Source organism: Gambusia affinis, linkage group LG04 (assembly GCF_019740435.1).
Source record: "Gambusia affinis linkage group LG04, SWU_Gaff_1.0, whole genome shotgun sequence".
In the NCBI taxonomy this organism is placed as follows: Eukaryota; Metazoa; Chordata; class Actinopteri; order Cyprinodontiformes; family Poeciliidae; genus Gambusia; species Gambusia affinis.
Genome location: NC_057871.1, coordinates 2,947,374 through 2,963,948, shown reverse-complemented (window position 1 = coordinate 2,963,948; position 16,575 = coordinate 2,947,374). Strand labels below are relative to the sequence as shown.

The following is a 16,575-nucleotide window of genomic DNA, read 5'->3' as shown; positions in this document are numbered from 1 at the left end:
TTTTTTCTTAAGATTTATTTGGCAAAACAGATTAAAAACAAAAAGATTGTCAATCAAGAGAGATTTTAAGGCAATAAAAATAAATGCACAGGCTTCCTGTGAACACTGTTCGCACTCCAAGTTGAAGTTTGTTTTAAGTTACAATATGTATCATAATGAAATCATAAGCTGATTAACTCAAAGCTTAGGTGATGAGCAGAGGTTGAGTAAATATGACGTGTTGTGTAACTGTGATGTGTGGCTGCAGCGTTAAAAAGCAGGTGGGTATTTTTCATACACAGAATATGCCTGCAGTTAGACTTCATCTTCATCATCTTCTCTCATCAGGATAAAGCTTTTTGATTGGACAGATTCTGTCTCTAGCAAATTAAAAACCTTCAGGAGCAAATTTTCTCTGAAAAATCTCCATGTTTTTTTTTTTTTTTATATATTCTAGGAGTTTTCCCAGTAGTGTCCTTCCGGATCGGGGTAATTCTGAACTTGTTGGGTGTTTAGACGTGGACGGCTCCGTTTGAGCTGACATCAAGGCCGTCCACAGACAGGGAGGACGGCGGACGGGCCCGCGGGCCGACCGGAGTGTGGCTGACCTGCGAACCCAAGTCGTCTGACTCCCAGCGCTCCAGCTCCTCCCTCACCAGTCGCTCCGTCTGCTCCCTGTGGACGTCCGTGTCGCGGCCCAAACGCTCGTCCTGGAAGGAAAAATCAGTTAAGTATGGCTGAAATGATTAACCAGATAAATCATGATTAAATGGCTATTGTAATAATTAGCCTGTAAATATATTCTACACAAACTCGTCAAGTGGCAGTTTTAGCTTCAAGTGGTTCAAATTCTGCAAAAATTCTATTAAGTGGGGCTGAATCAATTATTAATCAGTTATTAATCATGATTAATCGATTACTGAAATAATTGTCAACTAATTTAGTCATTTAATCATTAACTAGCAGTACACAGGCTCAAAAGAGTCAATTTTCTGAAAGAACAACTCACTCAGAGCAGTAATTAAGGCAAAAATGTGCAAAAATTTAAAAATTTGCACTTAAGATTAAAAAAGCTCTTTGTCTGTAATTATGTTCAACCCAGAACTCCTGAAGTGGCAGTTCTAGCTGCACCTGGTTCAATTTCTGCAAAAAAAAAAAAAAAAGAAAGTCTATTGCGTAGAGCTAAGACGATTAATCACAATTAATTGTTTATTGAAATAATCGTCAACTAATTTAGTAATTGATTAATAGTTAACTGACGTGTATCGACTCAAAAAAAGGACATTTGCTGAAAGAACAACACACATACAGCTGTATAAAGAGGAGCTGAATTGTTTATTTTCTTGTATATTTTCAATATTTTTAACATTTTACAAAATAGGATTAAGTGATTAAATAAAAAATAATAAAAAATCTGCAGAATGTTCCAGTTTTTGAAAAATCTAATTACTTAATAAATCAATTACAAAAATAATCATTTGCTGCAGCTCTACTATGACGCTGTACATTTTCTGTTCAAAGCTCCCATTTGTACCTGATCTAAGACATTTAAACGTTTCAGGAAAATAAATTAAAAGCCGAACTGAAAGTTTACAAAACAACCAAGTAAGGTAGTACTTCAAAATTTATCCAAAAAAAAATTATTTAAGGGAAGCAAAGAGTGCAAAATGTTTACAGAGTAAGTAAAACTGCTCAAATGCAAAGCAAAAAAAATTAGCTCCACTATCACCGCATTAGCAGAAGATTTGTTTGTCAAAAAGTTTGTTTTTTGGGGTATTTTTCTAAAATGAGGAGCCTGAAGTATAATCTGGTGCTTCTCACCTCCATGACTCCGTCCAGCAGCCGGCCCAACACGTCTCTTCTTTTCAGCTTAGCTCGCTCCATTCCCTCCAGCTTCACTATGACGGCGTCGATCTTCGACACGATGCTGCCGATGGAGTGCTCCATCCGGTCCACTCGCCTCACCAGACTGGCACAAAGAAAACAGAGACGTCTAGAAAACCCAAAGGATCCAGATTCTGTTTGTGTTTTTATGAAATGGCATCAAGATTCTGAAGTAATCAAATGGTTTTAGTTTTAGGAAACACGTTTGTCATCATTATCACCATCAATACCAATCAATAAAGGAGTACCTCAGGGCTCCGTTGTTAGATAACTCCAACTTGGTCAAATCATCTCCTCATATCTGCCTATATTACATTTCTATGTTGATGACACAAATCTATTTCAACTCTAAAGACTGATTTAAAGCCTGAATGTGTGCAACTCTTCTTTAAAACTCTTTGATTTGGTCCCAAAAGAATTGAGAACCTTTTAGAAACATGCAGGCGATCCTCCTGTTGTTCGGTCGAAGGTTTGCTGCCTTGCTTTCATCTCTGGTTTGTCTTCTGATTCTTCACTGAATTCACGGTTTTTCCCCCCAGAAAACCAACTCTGGATTCCCTCATGAATGCCTTTTTTAGGGTTGAAACGATCAATCATGATGAATCAATTATTGATATAATCATCAACTAATTTTGTAATCAATTCATAATTAATCGGAGTATAAAACCATTTGTTTAGAGAACAACGTCACTCAGAGCAGTGTTTAAGCCAGCGGGCGGACTGATCTGCATACACTTGAAACTCTTCGTATGAGACGCCGCCTGAGCTGCTGCCGCGCCGACGGGAACTGTGACCCGAGTCTTCGTCATCGTCCTCCTCCGAGTCGTCCTGCGTGCGAGGGAAGCTGCGCCCGCTGCTGGGTCGCGTCAGCGAATTTCGCTCCAGCTCCAAGTCCTCCTAGCATATGAGCAGAAACACACTGAGCGTCTGCACGACAAAAACACAAAATCTTACCAGATCCTTTTGGTCTAGTTTCTGCTGCAAATACACTTGAAATGAGAAAAAACTAACTTACCAGTAAATGTTCAGTGACATATAGGAACTTGCCTTAAGTCAAGTCATTTCTTAATGTTGATGAAAAATTACTAGAACTATGGCAGATTATTTCACTTATATCATGGGAAAAATGTCTTGTTATAAGCTAAATAAACTTCCAATGGGGGCTGCACAGTGGCGCAGTTGGTAGAGCTGTTGCCTTGCAGCAAGAAGGTCCTGGGTTCGATTCCCGGCCCGGGGTCTTTCTGCATGGAGTTTGCATGTTCTCCCTGTGCATGGTGGGTTCTCTCCGGGTTCTCCGGCTTCCTCCCACAGTCCAAAAACATGACTGTCAGGTTAACTGGTCTCTCTAAATTCTCACTAGGTGTGAGTGTGTGTGTGAATGGTTGTGTGTCCTGTATGTCTCTGTGTTGCCCTGCGACAGACTGGTGACCTGTCCAGGGTGAACCCGCCTCTCTCCTGGAACGTTAGCTGGGGATTGGCACCAGCAACCCTCCTGACCCCATTAGGGACAAAGGGTGATTAGAAAATGGATGGATGGATGGATCTTCCAATGGAACAAGTATTTTTTCATCAATACAAGGAATTATTTACTTAAATAAAGTTTACTTAACTGAAAAGTTACTTGTTAGTTTTTTTCTAATTTCAAGTGTAATAAGATATTTGCACTTAGAACTAGACCAAAACTACTTGATAAGATTTTGTGTTTTTGTTTTTCCTCATCCCAAAGGAAGGAGTTGTGCGCTTCATCACTCACTCTCTCTTTCTCCAAGTCGTCTCTCATCTGCTGGTGTTCGTGCTCCGTCAGCTCCGGGTCGCCGTCCTGATCGTATTTAGCAAAGATGGCCTGAATCTCTGCGTCTGTGTGGCCTTTTCTGAACCAGATAAAAACACAGAACACGAGTGACAAGCTGCATGCATGCAGAACGTAGCGTCACTGATGTGAGGTTCTCAGTCACCCTTTTAGATCCTGACGCAGCTCATCAAAGTTCATTTTACTGCTCGCTTGTTGCAAACCACTGGAGATTTCGTCCACCGGCGTTTTCTTCAGTCTTAACTTCATCAAAGCTTTGTTGCAGCCCTGCAGGGAGGAAACGAACTGAATTACATCTCTTAATAAGATGTAATTCTACAAAAAACTACCGTACAAGCTTTTTTGTAGTTTGTAACTTTCCATTAACCTCAATGGTTCCTTTTCATCTTCAGTGTCCCACTTATTCAGCATTTCAGTCATTAGCTTTCCATTGACCATTGAATGCCACAAATTGGAATTATGAAATTAAATTTGCTTAATGGAAGCACGTCAATTTTGAAAAGACACATTTTGTTGGCGTTAATATGAAGTGGGTTTTCGGCTTCATCAAAATTATTGAATTCTTTTTGAATTTTTTCACTTCACACGAGTCACATGATCAACAACAGGATGTTACTACTGGTGGAAATGACAAAGAAGATGACAGGAGGTAGTTGGGGTATCGTGGCACAGAATGTTTTTTAATGACTTATTAAATTCAGTGTGAATTTAATTGCGTTTCTTATTTAATGAAAACACCGCAATCATAAAATTATGTTTTTTCATCATTAGCAGAATATCAACGAAGTTATGCACACATTTGTAGAGGAAACGCTGATAATGTTCTCATTATCTATGTCACTCTGTGTCATATTTAGTCTACAAAGGTTTTGCCATATATGTTAATTCCTTTGTGTGTATTATTTATTTCAGTAATTCTTTTACCTTTCCATACACAAGTAAAAAAACAAAACAAACAAAAACCCACAATTCTGAAAAAACAGAAGACAAAAATCCTGCTAAAACTAATACAAAGAGACAGTATCTTGTATTTGTGCTAGAAACAGGGATTTAAAATAAAACATTCCTTTAAATAATTAGATAAATGTGTGTTTTTGTTTGATACCTTCTTGAGGAGGTCGGTCATTTCCATCTCACACCTCTGCTGAGACATGTCTGCCTTCACCTCAGAGTAGGTGTCATTGATGATAGCCAGGAACATGTTCTGTTCGGACAAAAATGTTTTGGTTTTTTACTTACAGTAATACGTTAAAGGTAGTACGTTAATGGTAACCTTCACGTACCATTAATATAAAGAAAATAAAGAAGACAAATGTTGTAAAATAAACAGGTCCGAGCACTGGGTTTGACTCCTTAATCTCTGAGAAGTCAAAGTCTCCCAGAATGATGCGAAACTGAGTGAATCTACGCAAAACACAAAACATCAGACCTTAATAAAACAGAAACGTGTCTCAAATGAAATGTAGCTGGATTTGTGAGATGAAACTGTTTTTCTTACATGCTGGCTTGAAAAGTGCTGAAATCATTGACTTGTGTCCCAAACACCAAGTAGGCGAGCTGAGCATACGCCAGGAAGATGATGAAGAACATGATGGCGAACCCTGTGAGGTCTTTGGCGCAGCGGGACATGGTGGTGGACAGCTGACTCATGGTCTTATTGAAGTTGATGAACTTGAACAGCTGGTGGAGGTGAAGAACGTGACGTTAGAATAAGGAAAGCACCGATCAACCTTTTTCACTTCCAATACCGATATCTGTGGTTTGGTTTATCAGCCAATACAGAAAAACAGTGTTGAATTAATCTAAAATGTTTCTTTTTTTAATGCAGACGTAAATGTACTGAATTACTAATTTATTTGATAACTCTGTACACTTAAAAAGAACAAATAACTTAAGTTTGGTCAAACATGTAAAAACAAAACAACTTTAATTTGTTCAGACAAAAACAGCCGATCTAAAATAAATAATAAAGAAAATGGCAAAGCAATAGGTTTTTGTCAAACAAGTAAAATATAAACTGCAACAAAATATATTCCAATAGGTGCAGACAGTGCAATTAGGTATTCTAATTAAAATAAATCAGACATACAGCATAAAAGTTTATACAAAATTCGTAGTCCTGAGTATTTTGAAATTATTGAAAATGCCCAAAAATCAATTTTGTCAGCTTATTTATTTATTTTTTTTGTAAATTTATATTTTGAATAGTTATTTTTAATAAAGAAAAGGTCAGGCAGTTAAGCTGGCCTCAGAATTCAAATTTCAGAATTTTATGCACAGACCCTTTTTTGTTTAAATATAAACTGATGGAATTTGATGCAGTATGGATCCCTATAAAATAAATGTTATGTTTTAAATAAATGTCTGATTAGTTTACACTGTATTTCTTCTAGTCTCACAATTTAAACAAAATCACTAGACTGAACAGAAAAAATCATGGCGCTAAAAACTGGACACACATTGTCGCTGATACTCAATCTCTAACTTTGTTTTTTTTTTTTTTATAAATATGGGGACTGGTACAGATACTAATATCAGATCAGTGCATTTCCAGTTAATATGAACATTTTTAGAGTAAAACTGAATTGCAGGAGGAGGATTTGTACCTTGACCCAAGAGAAAAACACAATAACAGCTGCCAGGTTGTTGAACTGGACCTGGAGGCTGGCCAGAGGCTCAAAGCTGGGGTGAGCTGTGTAGTTCTCCAACAGCCCACTCAGCAAGTTTCGGGCCATGGCTGTTCTGGTTATGTTCATAATAATCGCCACAACGCTCAACTACAATGAAAATAAAACAATAAAATTGCATTAATATGATTTCAACTGAATTAATTGCTAAGATGAACCTTTGATACGAACCGCTACGATCAGAACGTCAAGACAGTTCCACATGCTCTTGAAGTAGTGCAGCCGGTGGATGTGGATTTCCAGCACTTCCTCCACAACGTAGTAGAGGATGAAGAGGCAGAAGGCCACCTCACACACGCCCACAAAGTAGTCCCAGCTGGACACGTATCGGATCAGACGCACCGTCTGGAAGTGCCAGGAGGTCACAGCCCCTCCGGTAGCCGGGAACTCCACCAGCAACCTGATGGACCCGGACATTCACCTGGACTGTTACCTGGCATTATCCAACATCATTGGAAAATTCTAGACACACTGCAAAACAATCTATTGAGCTTCTTTATGTTGCTGAACACTTATTTGTAAGTTAGTTTTATCTTATTTCAAGTATTCTAATATACTTGTACTAGTCTAGAAATAATCAAATAAACTTGATTGACTGACTGATTGATAGGCCTGGACAATATCATAAAATAAGTATTTCACATTAGTCGATATTGTTAATTGTTGATTATTTTTTGTGTTGGAGATATCTGAATTTCTACCAAACTGGTGGCATGACCCGTCCTGTTTGATCCAGTTTTCATTCCACGCTATTGTTTTATATTTTTAAGTAGTTATGAGGCACAGTGGTGAAACCTGAAACTGCTGCTGCGCAAGTTACACAACAGGTTGTGGCTTGGTAACCAAAGAATGAGTGAGTTGCTAGGTAACCCAAGAATGAGTGCGTTAGTTGATGCCACCAACTTTGCTTAACTCGCTTTAGCCGTTCCTCTCCCAGAATGCTGTGCAGTTCGGGATCAAAGGTCAGTGAATATTCCATATACTGAATACTGAATATACTATTGGACATATTATCTATTTATACTGATCATTTGTCTATCATGATATATATTGCCATTGATTTATTGTACAGCCCTATTTCTACACAGATATAACGCAACCTATGAATCCAACTCTAAACATTTTTACAATAAGTAGATTTTAGAATAAATTCCCTTTAATGAGGTTCATTTTTACAGGGTTTCTGTAGGTTTCACCAACTCAAACTTAAGACTTTTTAACACCTTTTTAAGAGCACTATGACTGGAATTTAAGACCTATATTCATGCAGTCTGGTAGCACTTTGTATGATGGATTCATTGATTGGAAAAAGGATTATATTTTTGGATTTCTGACTAAAAAGTCACCTGTCTGTACCACTCAAGCTGAAAATCGAGCGATTCTGATCAGCTTTCTCTGTGTACCTCTAGTTCAGACTGATGACTGTTACCTGGCAATGCAGAAAAGATTTATATTTCCGTTGTAGACTGAGAAGTCAAGGAAGACGGCTCTGGTCCCTCTGTCCAGCCACAGGTGGTCTTTCAGGAACTGCAGACGGTTGGATGACTCCTCTTTTGTTCGGGACAAGTCCTGGTAGTAGCCTCCACCTCCATACTTAGACACCTGCCCCCAGTGACTGCTGCTATTCATCTCACTCTCTGTGGTGTACACCCACCTGTCACACATCCAGAAAAAAAAATATTTAGGACACAGTCATGCATTCAAAGGTCTAAATTTGCACACATTTTTAATTTTAGTGCAGTATTTTGCATTAACTAACGCTGTTCCATTCTTTGGACCAAAGGGGGCGGTGTCCTCGTTGCTGGGGGTGTACATGTTATAGCAGTCCTGAACCTCGTCCCTCAGGTCCTCGTGGACAGAGCAGGACTCATTGCGGACCTTGACCTGCCGGAGTCGCGGTACGCCGAGGAGGAGATTCTCATAGAAGATGAAGCTCCGATTCTCTGGCAGGCTGTTGTTGTTGTACCAAACGTCCCAGTACATCCCACCAAGGAAGGGCCCCTGTGTGAACTGGGAGGGCAAAATAACCCAGTTTTTAAACCACACCGTGTCAGAAAGGGTAGTTTAGATGTAAAACTTGGAGAAAAACATTTACTTATTTATTATATTATTTTAAAAAATAAAAATGAAATGTAAAATATAAAGATAATTTTAATAATTTGATAATTTTTAATAAATTTTAAAACATTTATTTGTTTAATCAGAAGAATAAATAAAAAAACAAGGAAATTAAAACAACAGAATAAAAAATATCAAATATGGAAAAATATGTGATTATTCAATTAAAAAATTAAATATAAAAAAACCATAAATTTTATTGTTAAAAAAAGAAAATATAAAATAAAAAGATAAAACACAATTTAAAACATAATGGGAAAATATTTATTTACTTACTATATAAAATATAGAAAAAATAAAATAAAATAGAAGATAACAAGATTAAAAAACTTTTTAAAACTTGAAAAAACATTTATTTAATTATAAAGAGTAGAAAAAAATAAAAAACTGTACAAATAAATTTGAAAGAATAATTTAATTTTTTTTATTTATTTTGAAAATATATTCAAGAGTATGGAGAAACATTTATTTATTTATTGCATTATTAAAGAATAAAGATATAAAGAAATGAAAATAAAATAAATGATTTTAAAAAACCTTCCAGAAGTCCTCCATGGTGGAGAGGCTCCTAAATGTAGTTTGGTCCCCAGGAGACAGAGTCGTGTCCAGGAACAGCTGAGACATAACTTTGGTGTAATAGTACATGTTGGAGTTCACCATCCCATACGTCACTGCAGAGCACAATCCAGAAAAACAGCAATGATGGCACAAGTTAGCATGTTATTAATCACGTTAGCTTTACACACCTGGAATTAAAACACAGGACATTTTCCTCCAGTTTTAGGTCTTTATGTTTTCAGACGGAACAAAAACAAAACATGGAAAACATCAGGGAAGAAAATTATGTGGCAATATTGAACAAATGTTAATATCATGCAAAGGCAAATACTGAAGGAATGTAAACTTCTGATTCTGAAGATGTCAAAAAATAAATCTAAAATAAACGCACTCTTTCTCTCTCTCTCATTTTTGTTGCATTTAGTAAATACGAATAATTTTGGTAATTCTAATTGACTTAAAACAAGAGAAGTTTGGTCTGAATTAACTTCAGACAGGGAGAAAAAATGGTGTTTGTGTCTCTTTATTTGCTGTATGTAAAGTTCTGGTTTCAAACTGAGTAAAATCTAGAATCTAAGCTTTGGTGCAGTGCAAGTCTGACAGCAGCATTCAGAGTCGGAGAAAACGAAATGGTCCAGTTCATTTCCTGATCCACCCAAAACCACAGAGTGAGACTTTTTCACTGCAGTAAAAAGAAAAAAAGGAACTTTAGCATTAGCTTTTTATTCACACGTTATTCACCAATGATATTTTTCTTCATCTAATAACTAAGTACTTTGGTTTTTGCACTATTGTTGAAATTGAATCCCCCTGAAAAACGTTGGAAACTGGATAAATTCCAGCCAAACTCATTAGAGTAACAGCTGGAAAAATGTTGTGGGGTTTTCAGCTTCAGGGTCAGAGCCAGAGTTTAAGAAGCCCAAGAGAGGAATCTCTGCAGCAAAGTTTGAAATTTGAAAGATTTTGTTTTGTTTACTTACAAACGCAAACAGTGATGAGGAAGCCGACATATGTGAGCATTTCCCTCAAGACGTTTCTGAGGTAGCGTTCTCTGCTGCTGTCGCTGTCCTCCATCAGCTCAGTTCCCCACAAAACTGCAGAGGAGACGATTAAAATGTACATCACCACATTAACACAGAATTACATACAATATGTTCTGCTTTAACATATTATTGTAAAGCTTCAGGTTTCCAAAAATTTGATCATTACACCACAGAATTGGCACTTTACTCTCAACACAACTAAAGTAAATCACTATTGGCACCTTGGTAAAATAAAACTTTTGTCTATTATAGGTGACAAAAACTAACAAAAAAACAACTGAAACTGAGAAAACATTTTTGTTAACTGAAATAAATAAAATATGCAATTAATGGGAAAGAGCTACCTAACTGGAACTATATCACACATTTAGAAAACTAACTAAAACACACTGAAATGCTAGATGCAATATCCTTCCTTCTTGTCTACTATTTATTAGCCTTGTGAGCTGATGTGAAATTTATTTTATTTTTTCCCCACACAAGCTGTTTACATTGCTGTCGGCAAAAAAAAATGTCAGCAAAAGTTGGTATAAAACACCAGAGTCAGTTTGTTATTCGACAGTAACTAAATATACTAACTAATAAATACTAGCAAACACATTCTAATTAAAACTAACTTAATGAGGTGGATTAGCAATGCTTGCTAACAATTGACGTTGTCAACTAGGACAGATTGTGTCTGCTTCCTGGATATTGAGCTCATAGCATGATGACAGTAATTAGATTGTCATCCAGTAGTCTTTAGTCAGAGGCCTCCGGATTCATTGCAACACTGACTGCTACTGCCTACCAACAGCATCACCATCCAGATACTTGGATGAAATAAGTAATGCCAAGATTTAATTTCCCTTTGGGGAAAATAAACTATTTTTGAACTAAATTGAATTTGAATATTCCAACTTAAAAGACTTGAAATATTTATGTAATGTGCCTTGAGATGACAATTGAGATGATATTTATATTCAATCAATCAATCAATCAATTAATCAATCAATCAAATTTTATTTGCATAGCACATTTCAGCATCAAGGCATTTCAAAGTGCTTTACATCATATCAAACACAGAAACACAATGCAACATAGAATCAATAATCAAAACGTGACATTTAGTCAAGTTCCATCAATAAATTTGCAATTGATTACGTTTCAAATACAATCCTAGACAAGTGGGTTTTTAGTTGAGATCTAAAAGAAGTCAGTGTTTCAGCTGTTTTACAGTTTTCTGGAAGTTTATTCCAGATTTGTGGTGCATAGATGCTGAATGCTACTTCTCCTCGTTTGGTTCTGGTTCTGGGGATGTGGAACAGACCAGAACCGGAAGACCTGAGAGTTCTGGAAGGTTGATACAACAGCAGCAGATCTTTGATGTATCGTGGTGCTAAACCATTCAGTGATTTATAAACTAGCAACAGTATTTTAAAGTCTATTCTTTGAGCTACAGGGAGCCAGTGGAGAGACTTTAAAACTGGTGTTATGTGCTCTATCTTCCTGGTTTTAGTCAGAGCTCCGGCAGCAGCATTCTGGATCAGCTGCAGCTGTTTGATTGATTTGTTGGACAGACCTGTGAAGACGCTGTTGCAATAATTAATGCGACTGAAAATAAACGCATGGATGAGCTGGCTGAGACATTAGTCCTTTAATGCTATATAATGAACTGAATTGAATTGAACTGTCAAAATACCAGAGGAAACATACAAAAAGTTGTTCAGCAACTAAAAGAAATTTATTTGCTGTAACACCGCAAAGAATTTTCCTTTAAATACTTGGAATGGTGTAAGTATTCTTTACAAGCCATTTTATTACAATGTAATAAAATGTATGCTCCTTCTACATTCTTCGGTTATATTTTCAGACGTGCCTGTCTCCTTCTTGTTAGAAATAAACTTGTTGGTTAAATTTAAAAAAGAATTAATGTAAGAAAATGCAATGGCAAATAACAATGGAGCTTCAGGTTGCATCATAAAAAACACTAACAATAACAGAGATAACAGTTGACATTTCTGATGTTTTAAACTGCAGTATGCATGTTAAAATAACAAGAAGATCCTTAAAATGTTTATTTTTATTATCTTTGTAAACTTTAAATCTCATTTTCAACAGCTTAAACATTTTTTAAGCTGCAGAAAATGTTACTTTTTTTAAAGTTCATCATGACTTACTTCTGATTTTCTGCAGAATCTGCTTCAAACAGCTGCGGTGCTCATGTCTGTCCTGCTGCCGGGCGTTTATGGTTGGGGTCGGGGTAGGGTAGAGTCCTCCTCGGGGGATCTGGGCGCTGCTGCCCCTGCGGTTGTAGCTGCTGCTGCCGCTGGAGGCCGTGGACACCGACCTTCTCCCGGGACTCGCTTGAGGCCAGTCCGCCTCCATGATCTCTTCCTCCGGCTCGAACACCGGGTTGTCGCGGCTCCACGCTTGCCTGGACGGTGGAGACGGGGTGCCTATCACCCCTCCGAGACCCAAGTCTTGGTGCTGGATGTTCTCCATCTCTATCCCCTCGCTGGAGTCCGGTCCTTGGGCCGACCTGCCGGACTGGCTTTGGGGTCTGACTCGAGACGAACTCATGGTGGTCCGGTTAGCTGCTCCGAACGGTTCCGACCATCGGAAAGTGAACGGTTATCCCCAAAACGAGGATAAAAATCTAAAACTACAAGGACTGATCAATTAGGAGTATTTGACATAAAATTAAGTAATTTAGCTATAAAATACACTGATTATTAAACGAGTTTAAGTAAAGACTACATCACTGCTGGTCCAGTAAGAATCGTTTGAAAACTTTCTTCATCCCAGTCTCAGAGAAACAATATATTTGGTTTAAAATAGTTCCCAAAAAGTGGATAAAGTAGTTTGAAAGAACCGCGAAACTGATCCCAATAACTAAAAAGTCGTGTTTAAGTGAAAAAGCGAAGATGTTTTTCTTGTCCGGGGACAGCCATCTTGTTCTTCTTGGACAGTTCCCCCAAAATTTCTCCTCTTTTTTTCCGCCTCTCCTTCGTCCTGGTCTCAGATTTCACATGAAGTCATGGCGTCGAAGAGGTGGATGGAAAAACTCTCAGCGGAAAAGCCTTTTTTAATATATTATCCGTTTAAAACATCTGGAAGTAATAACATCAGTATTGTATGATTATTTATCCCGTCTATGAACGCTGAGCTGATTTTTTGGATTTTGCGGGCCAAAATACTGTTGAAAAAAGGAATCCAAATCAAATACATTCACAGTCTTCCGGATATTATTGCATAAGTTTAAGACTACTTTGAAATTTGATAGAAATACATCTTTAACATCTGTTTTGGTTAGGCGTTGCCCTGGAAACAGGCTCATTTCAATGTTAAAGCAGTGGTGTTCAAACTTTCAATTGAAATTCAGTTAATTTCAAAAATACTTTAAAAATTAAATATCAAAACTCATTTCATTGACCTCTCTTCAAAGAGCCATTGTGGGTAGTGATGCTGAGGAAAGGAAAGACCTCCAGTAGCAGTCAGTCTTGCAACAAATCTACAGAGGCCTCTGACTGAAGACTGTTCCTGTTCTAATTTGTTCTTTTTGTTGATGTTTGTTCAGCTTTCTTTTTGGGCTAAAGACATTACATGTTTGGACAGTTGTTCCTTATGTTTTTGAATGATATCCATCTAATGGGTATTTGCTACTACTTTTTTTATACTTTTCAGATAGTTGTTAGGATGCGTAACTATGGCAGTGAGGTCTGTTTTTGCTTTTTACATTTGGGGGGTAGTTGAAAGCTCAAATAATGCCTAGACTTTAACACCAAATCCCATCAGAGTTAAAAAGGGGAGTTCATATAAGAGGAGAGAGAAAAGGGTGAAGTTCAAACCATCTCTTCCATCTTATTCCATCGTCTCTCTGCTTGGCTTTCTAATCATGACAATCAAGACTATCATGCAGCAACAGTCTTCAGCCAGAGATTCATTGCAACACTGACTGCTACTGGAGAGCCTTCCTATCCACAGCATCACCATCCTAAACGACTCTGAAAATATGTGAGTGATATGAGTTATGACAACATTTAGATACCCTTTGGAATAAATAAAATATTTTTGAATTGAACTGAATGTCAATTTTACATTAGATTAAAACGTACTTATTTGTGGTTTTCATGGCGTGAATTCCCCTAAATTCCCACTGTTGTTTTTTTTTTTATTAAATAGAAAGGCTCATCTTGACTGAAAGTAAAATCTGATGTGCTGAACACATAGTGCATAGGCAGTCCCCCCCACAGTTGGAGGAAAACATATTTTTTACAGCATTGGCAGCCTATATAGTTCTTTTTGTACCATTTCACTGGTTTTCATGGCATGAATTCAAGTAAATTCCTGTTGTTTCAGGTTTAAACGAAGTGTGAAAAAGAATGTTGACTTGATACTAGTGATTTTCTATGAGGCTAGAAAAACAATCTAGAAGCATGGATGTTGTTCTCATTAAATCCACTGGTAAAGGTTTGGCTGCAAATTTAACAAAATTTCTAAATCTTAATCTAATCTAATATAAGGGCTATATTTATTTTTTTCTGAATTTTGTTTTTGTTCATTGCTTTTAAATTTCTTTAAACTTCATTTCTTGCTCCTTGCATCTGTTTATTTTATAGTTTTAAAAATTCAATTGCACTAGATGAGCAGATTTCCTCAGTTCTTTCTTGAAACAGGTTCTGCTGATTAGTCATCCTTCCAGGTATTTCTGTTTCTTAGCAGCTCCAGTTCTTCAGTATAACCTGAATCTTGTTTTCATGTCTGTCTGCCTGGTATTTTTTTCCTCTGATAAAGTAGAAGGTATTTGCTGAGTTCTTCAGAGAAATGAATATGGCTGCACTTTTTCTGGAGTCAAACATTTTTTGCTGTAAGTTGTTTATTTCTCAGTTGCTCATTCTTCTCTTAGCTCTCAATCCGTGAGTTTAGTTTTCTTCACATGATCTTCTGACTTTTCTTTAGCTCACCAAAACATCTTCATTAGATTATTGGGTTAAGATTGGAACTTTGATTTGGTCATTACAAATAATTACCTTTGATCTCAGACATTCTTTGGTTAAACTACTTTTCTATCCGTCCTCCTGTTTGAATCCAGTTTGCAGACTGACTAAACAACAGGCCACCATCTTTCTCACTCATGTTGCTGCTTACTGATGGTCAACTGACTGAAAACATCTTATACTTTCCCCTTACTGACTGAATTGCAAAAAAGGAAAGAGGTATAGTAAAATGTCAAAAAGCGGCAACTAAATTTAATATTTATTTTATGTGTTGGTGGAATTCTATATAAAACAATACAAATAAGGCAATGTTACAGATAACTTTACTAGAACTGCAATAATAGTTCATATAGTTGTTACTTTTTGTTTTTACACTCATATGCTGTAGTATTTTATTCATGATTGTTAAGCTGTCACAATCTCACACTGACCCATGTATGGAAGAAATATATATTCACTAGAATTAGCAGTATGATAATCTTAACTGGGGGTATTATGTATTTTCCAGGCACATATATTGCCATTTTATAGCACAATCAACTAACTATGTTGCCTTCAGTTTTTGTGTAAAAAAGAAAGTTGTATCTTTAAGAAGCTTCTACTCTTTCCGAGACTCCACCTTCAGCACATCATCACAACAATGTTCATCTGTTATGCTGTTATTAAGGTAGGATGGGAGAGGATAGGATTAAACTTTACTATTCACCAAAGTGCAAATTTTTCTTTCGCTCTTCAACCATAAAATAAAACACTTTCATACACAATATCAACAATTTGTTCAGAAAATAAAACACTTTGCAGCTAGACGTTGTCCTTTAGTTTGGTTAAGAATGATATTTATTTGTCTTCCAGTTCAAGTGTTAAGTGCTCTATACAAAATTAAAGTTTTTTGGTCTTTTAGAGGGCAAACTTGCATTGTTTTGCCATTATCAATATATCACTTGAAAATGGTCTCAAAACAACAATACTATCGTTTATTCTCAATGACTGGGACAATTTATTATCCAATAAAAATATAATTGTGACAAGCCTAGTACTTTCTCCCTGCAGCTGTTAGATTCCATAATTGTCACTGCTTTCAACAAACTGTTGTTTGTACAGTACTTCAATTTTTTGCTAAAATGCTATTATTTTTTGATGCACAATTATAGAAACACATTTTGTAAGTTTTTTTGATTATCCTACTCAGATACCCAATTATTTGAATCAGAGTAAGATATTTTTAATAACTGCAAAGTATTTGTTTCCTTGTAGGTACTGTCAATTCACTGTAAAGTCTGCTATTCTTACTTTCTGGTTTGATTTTTTCTTTTTTCTTTATGTACGTATTCATGCTTCGACGTCTCTGTCACTTTACTGCTGGTACATCTGGACTTCCACATGGATGGACATTATTCTATTCTATTCTATTCTATTCTATTCTATTCTATTCTATTCTATTCTATTCTATTCTATTCTATTCTATTCTATTCTATTCTATTCTATTCTATTCTATGTGGTTTATCAGGAACCGTTCC

At 36.6% G+C, this 16,575-nt stretch overlaps 1 protein-coding gene across 2 annotated transcripts; it reads right to left on the bottom strand.

Annotated features, from left to right (window-relative positions):
- Window positions 1-3: 3 nt before the first annotated feature.
- pkd2 (polycystic kidney disease 2) lies at window positions 4-13,047 on the bottom strand. 2 transcript variants are annotated; one of them, XM_044113396.1, is made up of 15 exons: window positions 12,239-13,047; window positions 10,017-10,130; window positions 9,016-9,149; window positions 8,120-8,370; window positions 7,790-8,014; window positions 6,532-6,760; window positions 6,280-6,450; window positions 5,172-5,353; window positions 4,957-5,077; window positions 4,779-4,877; window positions 3,819-3,940; window positions 3,617-3,734; window positions 2,597-2,757; window positions 1,801-1,948; window positions 4-689 (listed from the first exon to the last, which is right to left on the bottom strand). In XM_044113396.1, the coding sequence occupies exons 1-15, from the start codon at window positions 12,639-12,641 to the stop codon at window positions 492-494; spliced, it is 2,676 nt and encodes an 891-aa protein (XP_043969331.1). In that variant the 5' UTR covers window positions 12,642-13,047; the 3' UTR covers window positions 4-491. The 2 variants fall into 2 exon arrangements, with proteins under 2 accessions (XP_043969331.1, XP_043969330.1); XM_044113395.1 differs by having other exon boundaries at window positions 2,597-2,760; window positions 12,239-13,045.
- Between the last annotated feature and the right edge of the window lie 3,528 nt (window positions 13,048-16,575).

Coding starts and splice junctions, on each gene's coding strand:
- pkd2 (XM_044113395.1), bottom strand. CDS start 12,641: ATGAGTTCGTCTCGAGTCAGACCCCAAAGCCAGTCCGGCAGGTCGGCC. Junction 9,150..10,016: donor CCTCATCACTGTTTGCGTTT/GTAAGTAAACAA, acceptor TGTGCTCTGCAG/TGACGTATGGGATGGTGAAC. Junction 6,451..6,531: donor TTGACGTTCTGATCGTAGCG/GTTCGTATCAAA, acceptor TTTTCATTGTAG/TTGAGCGTTGTGGCGATTAT.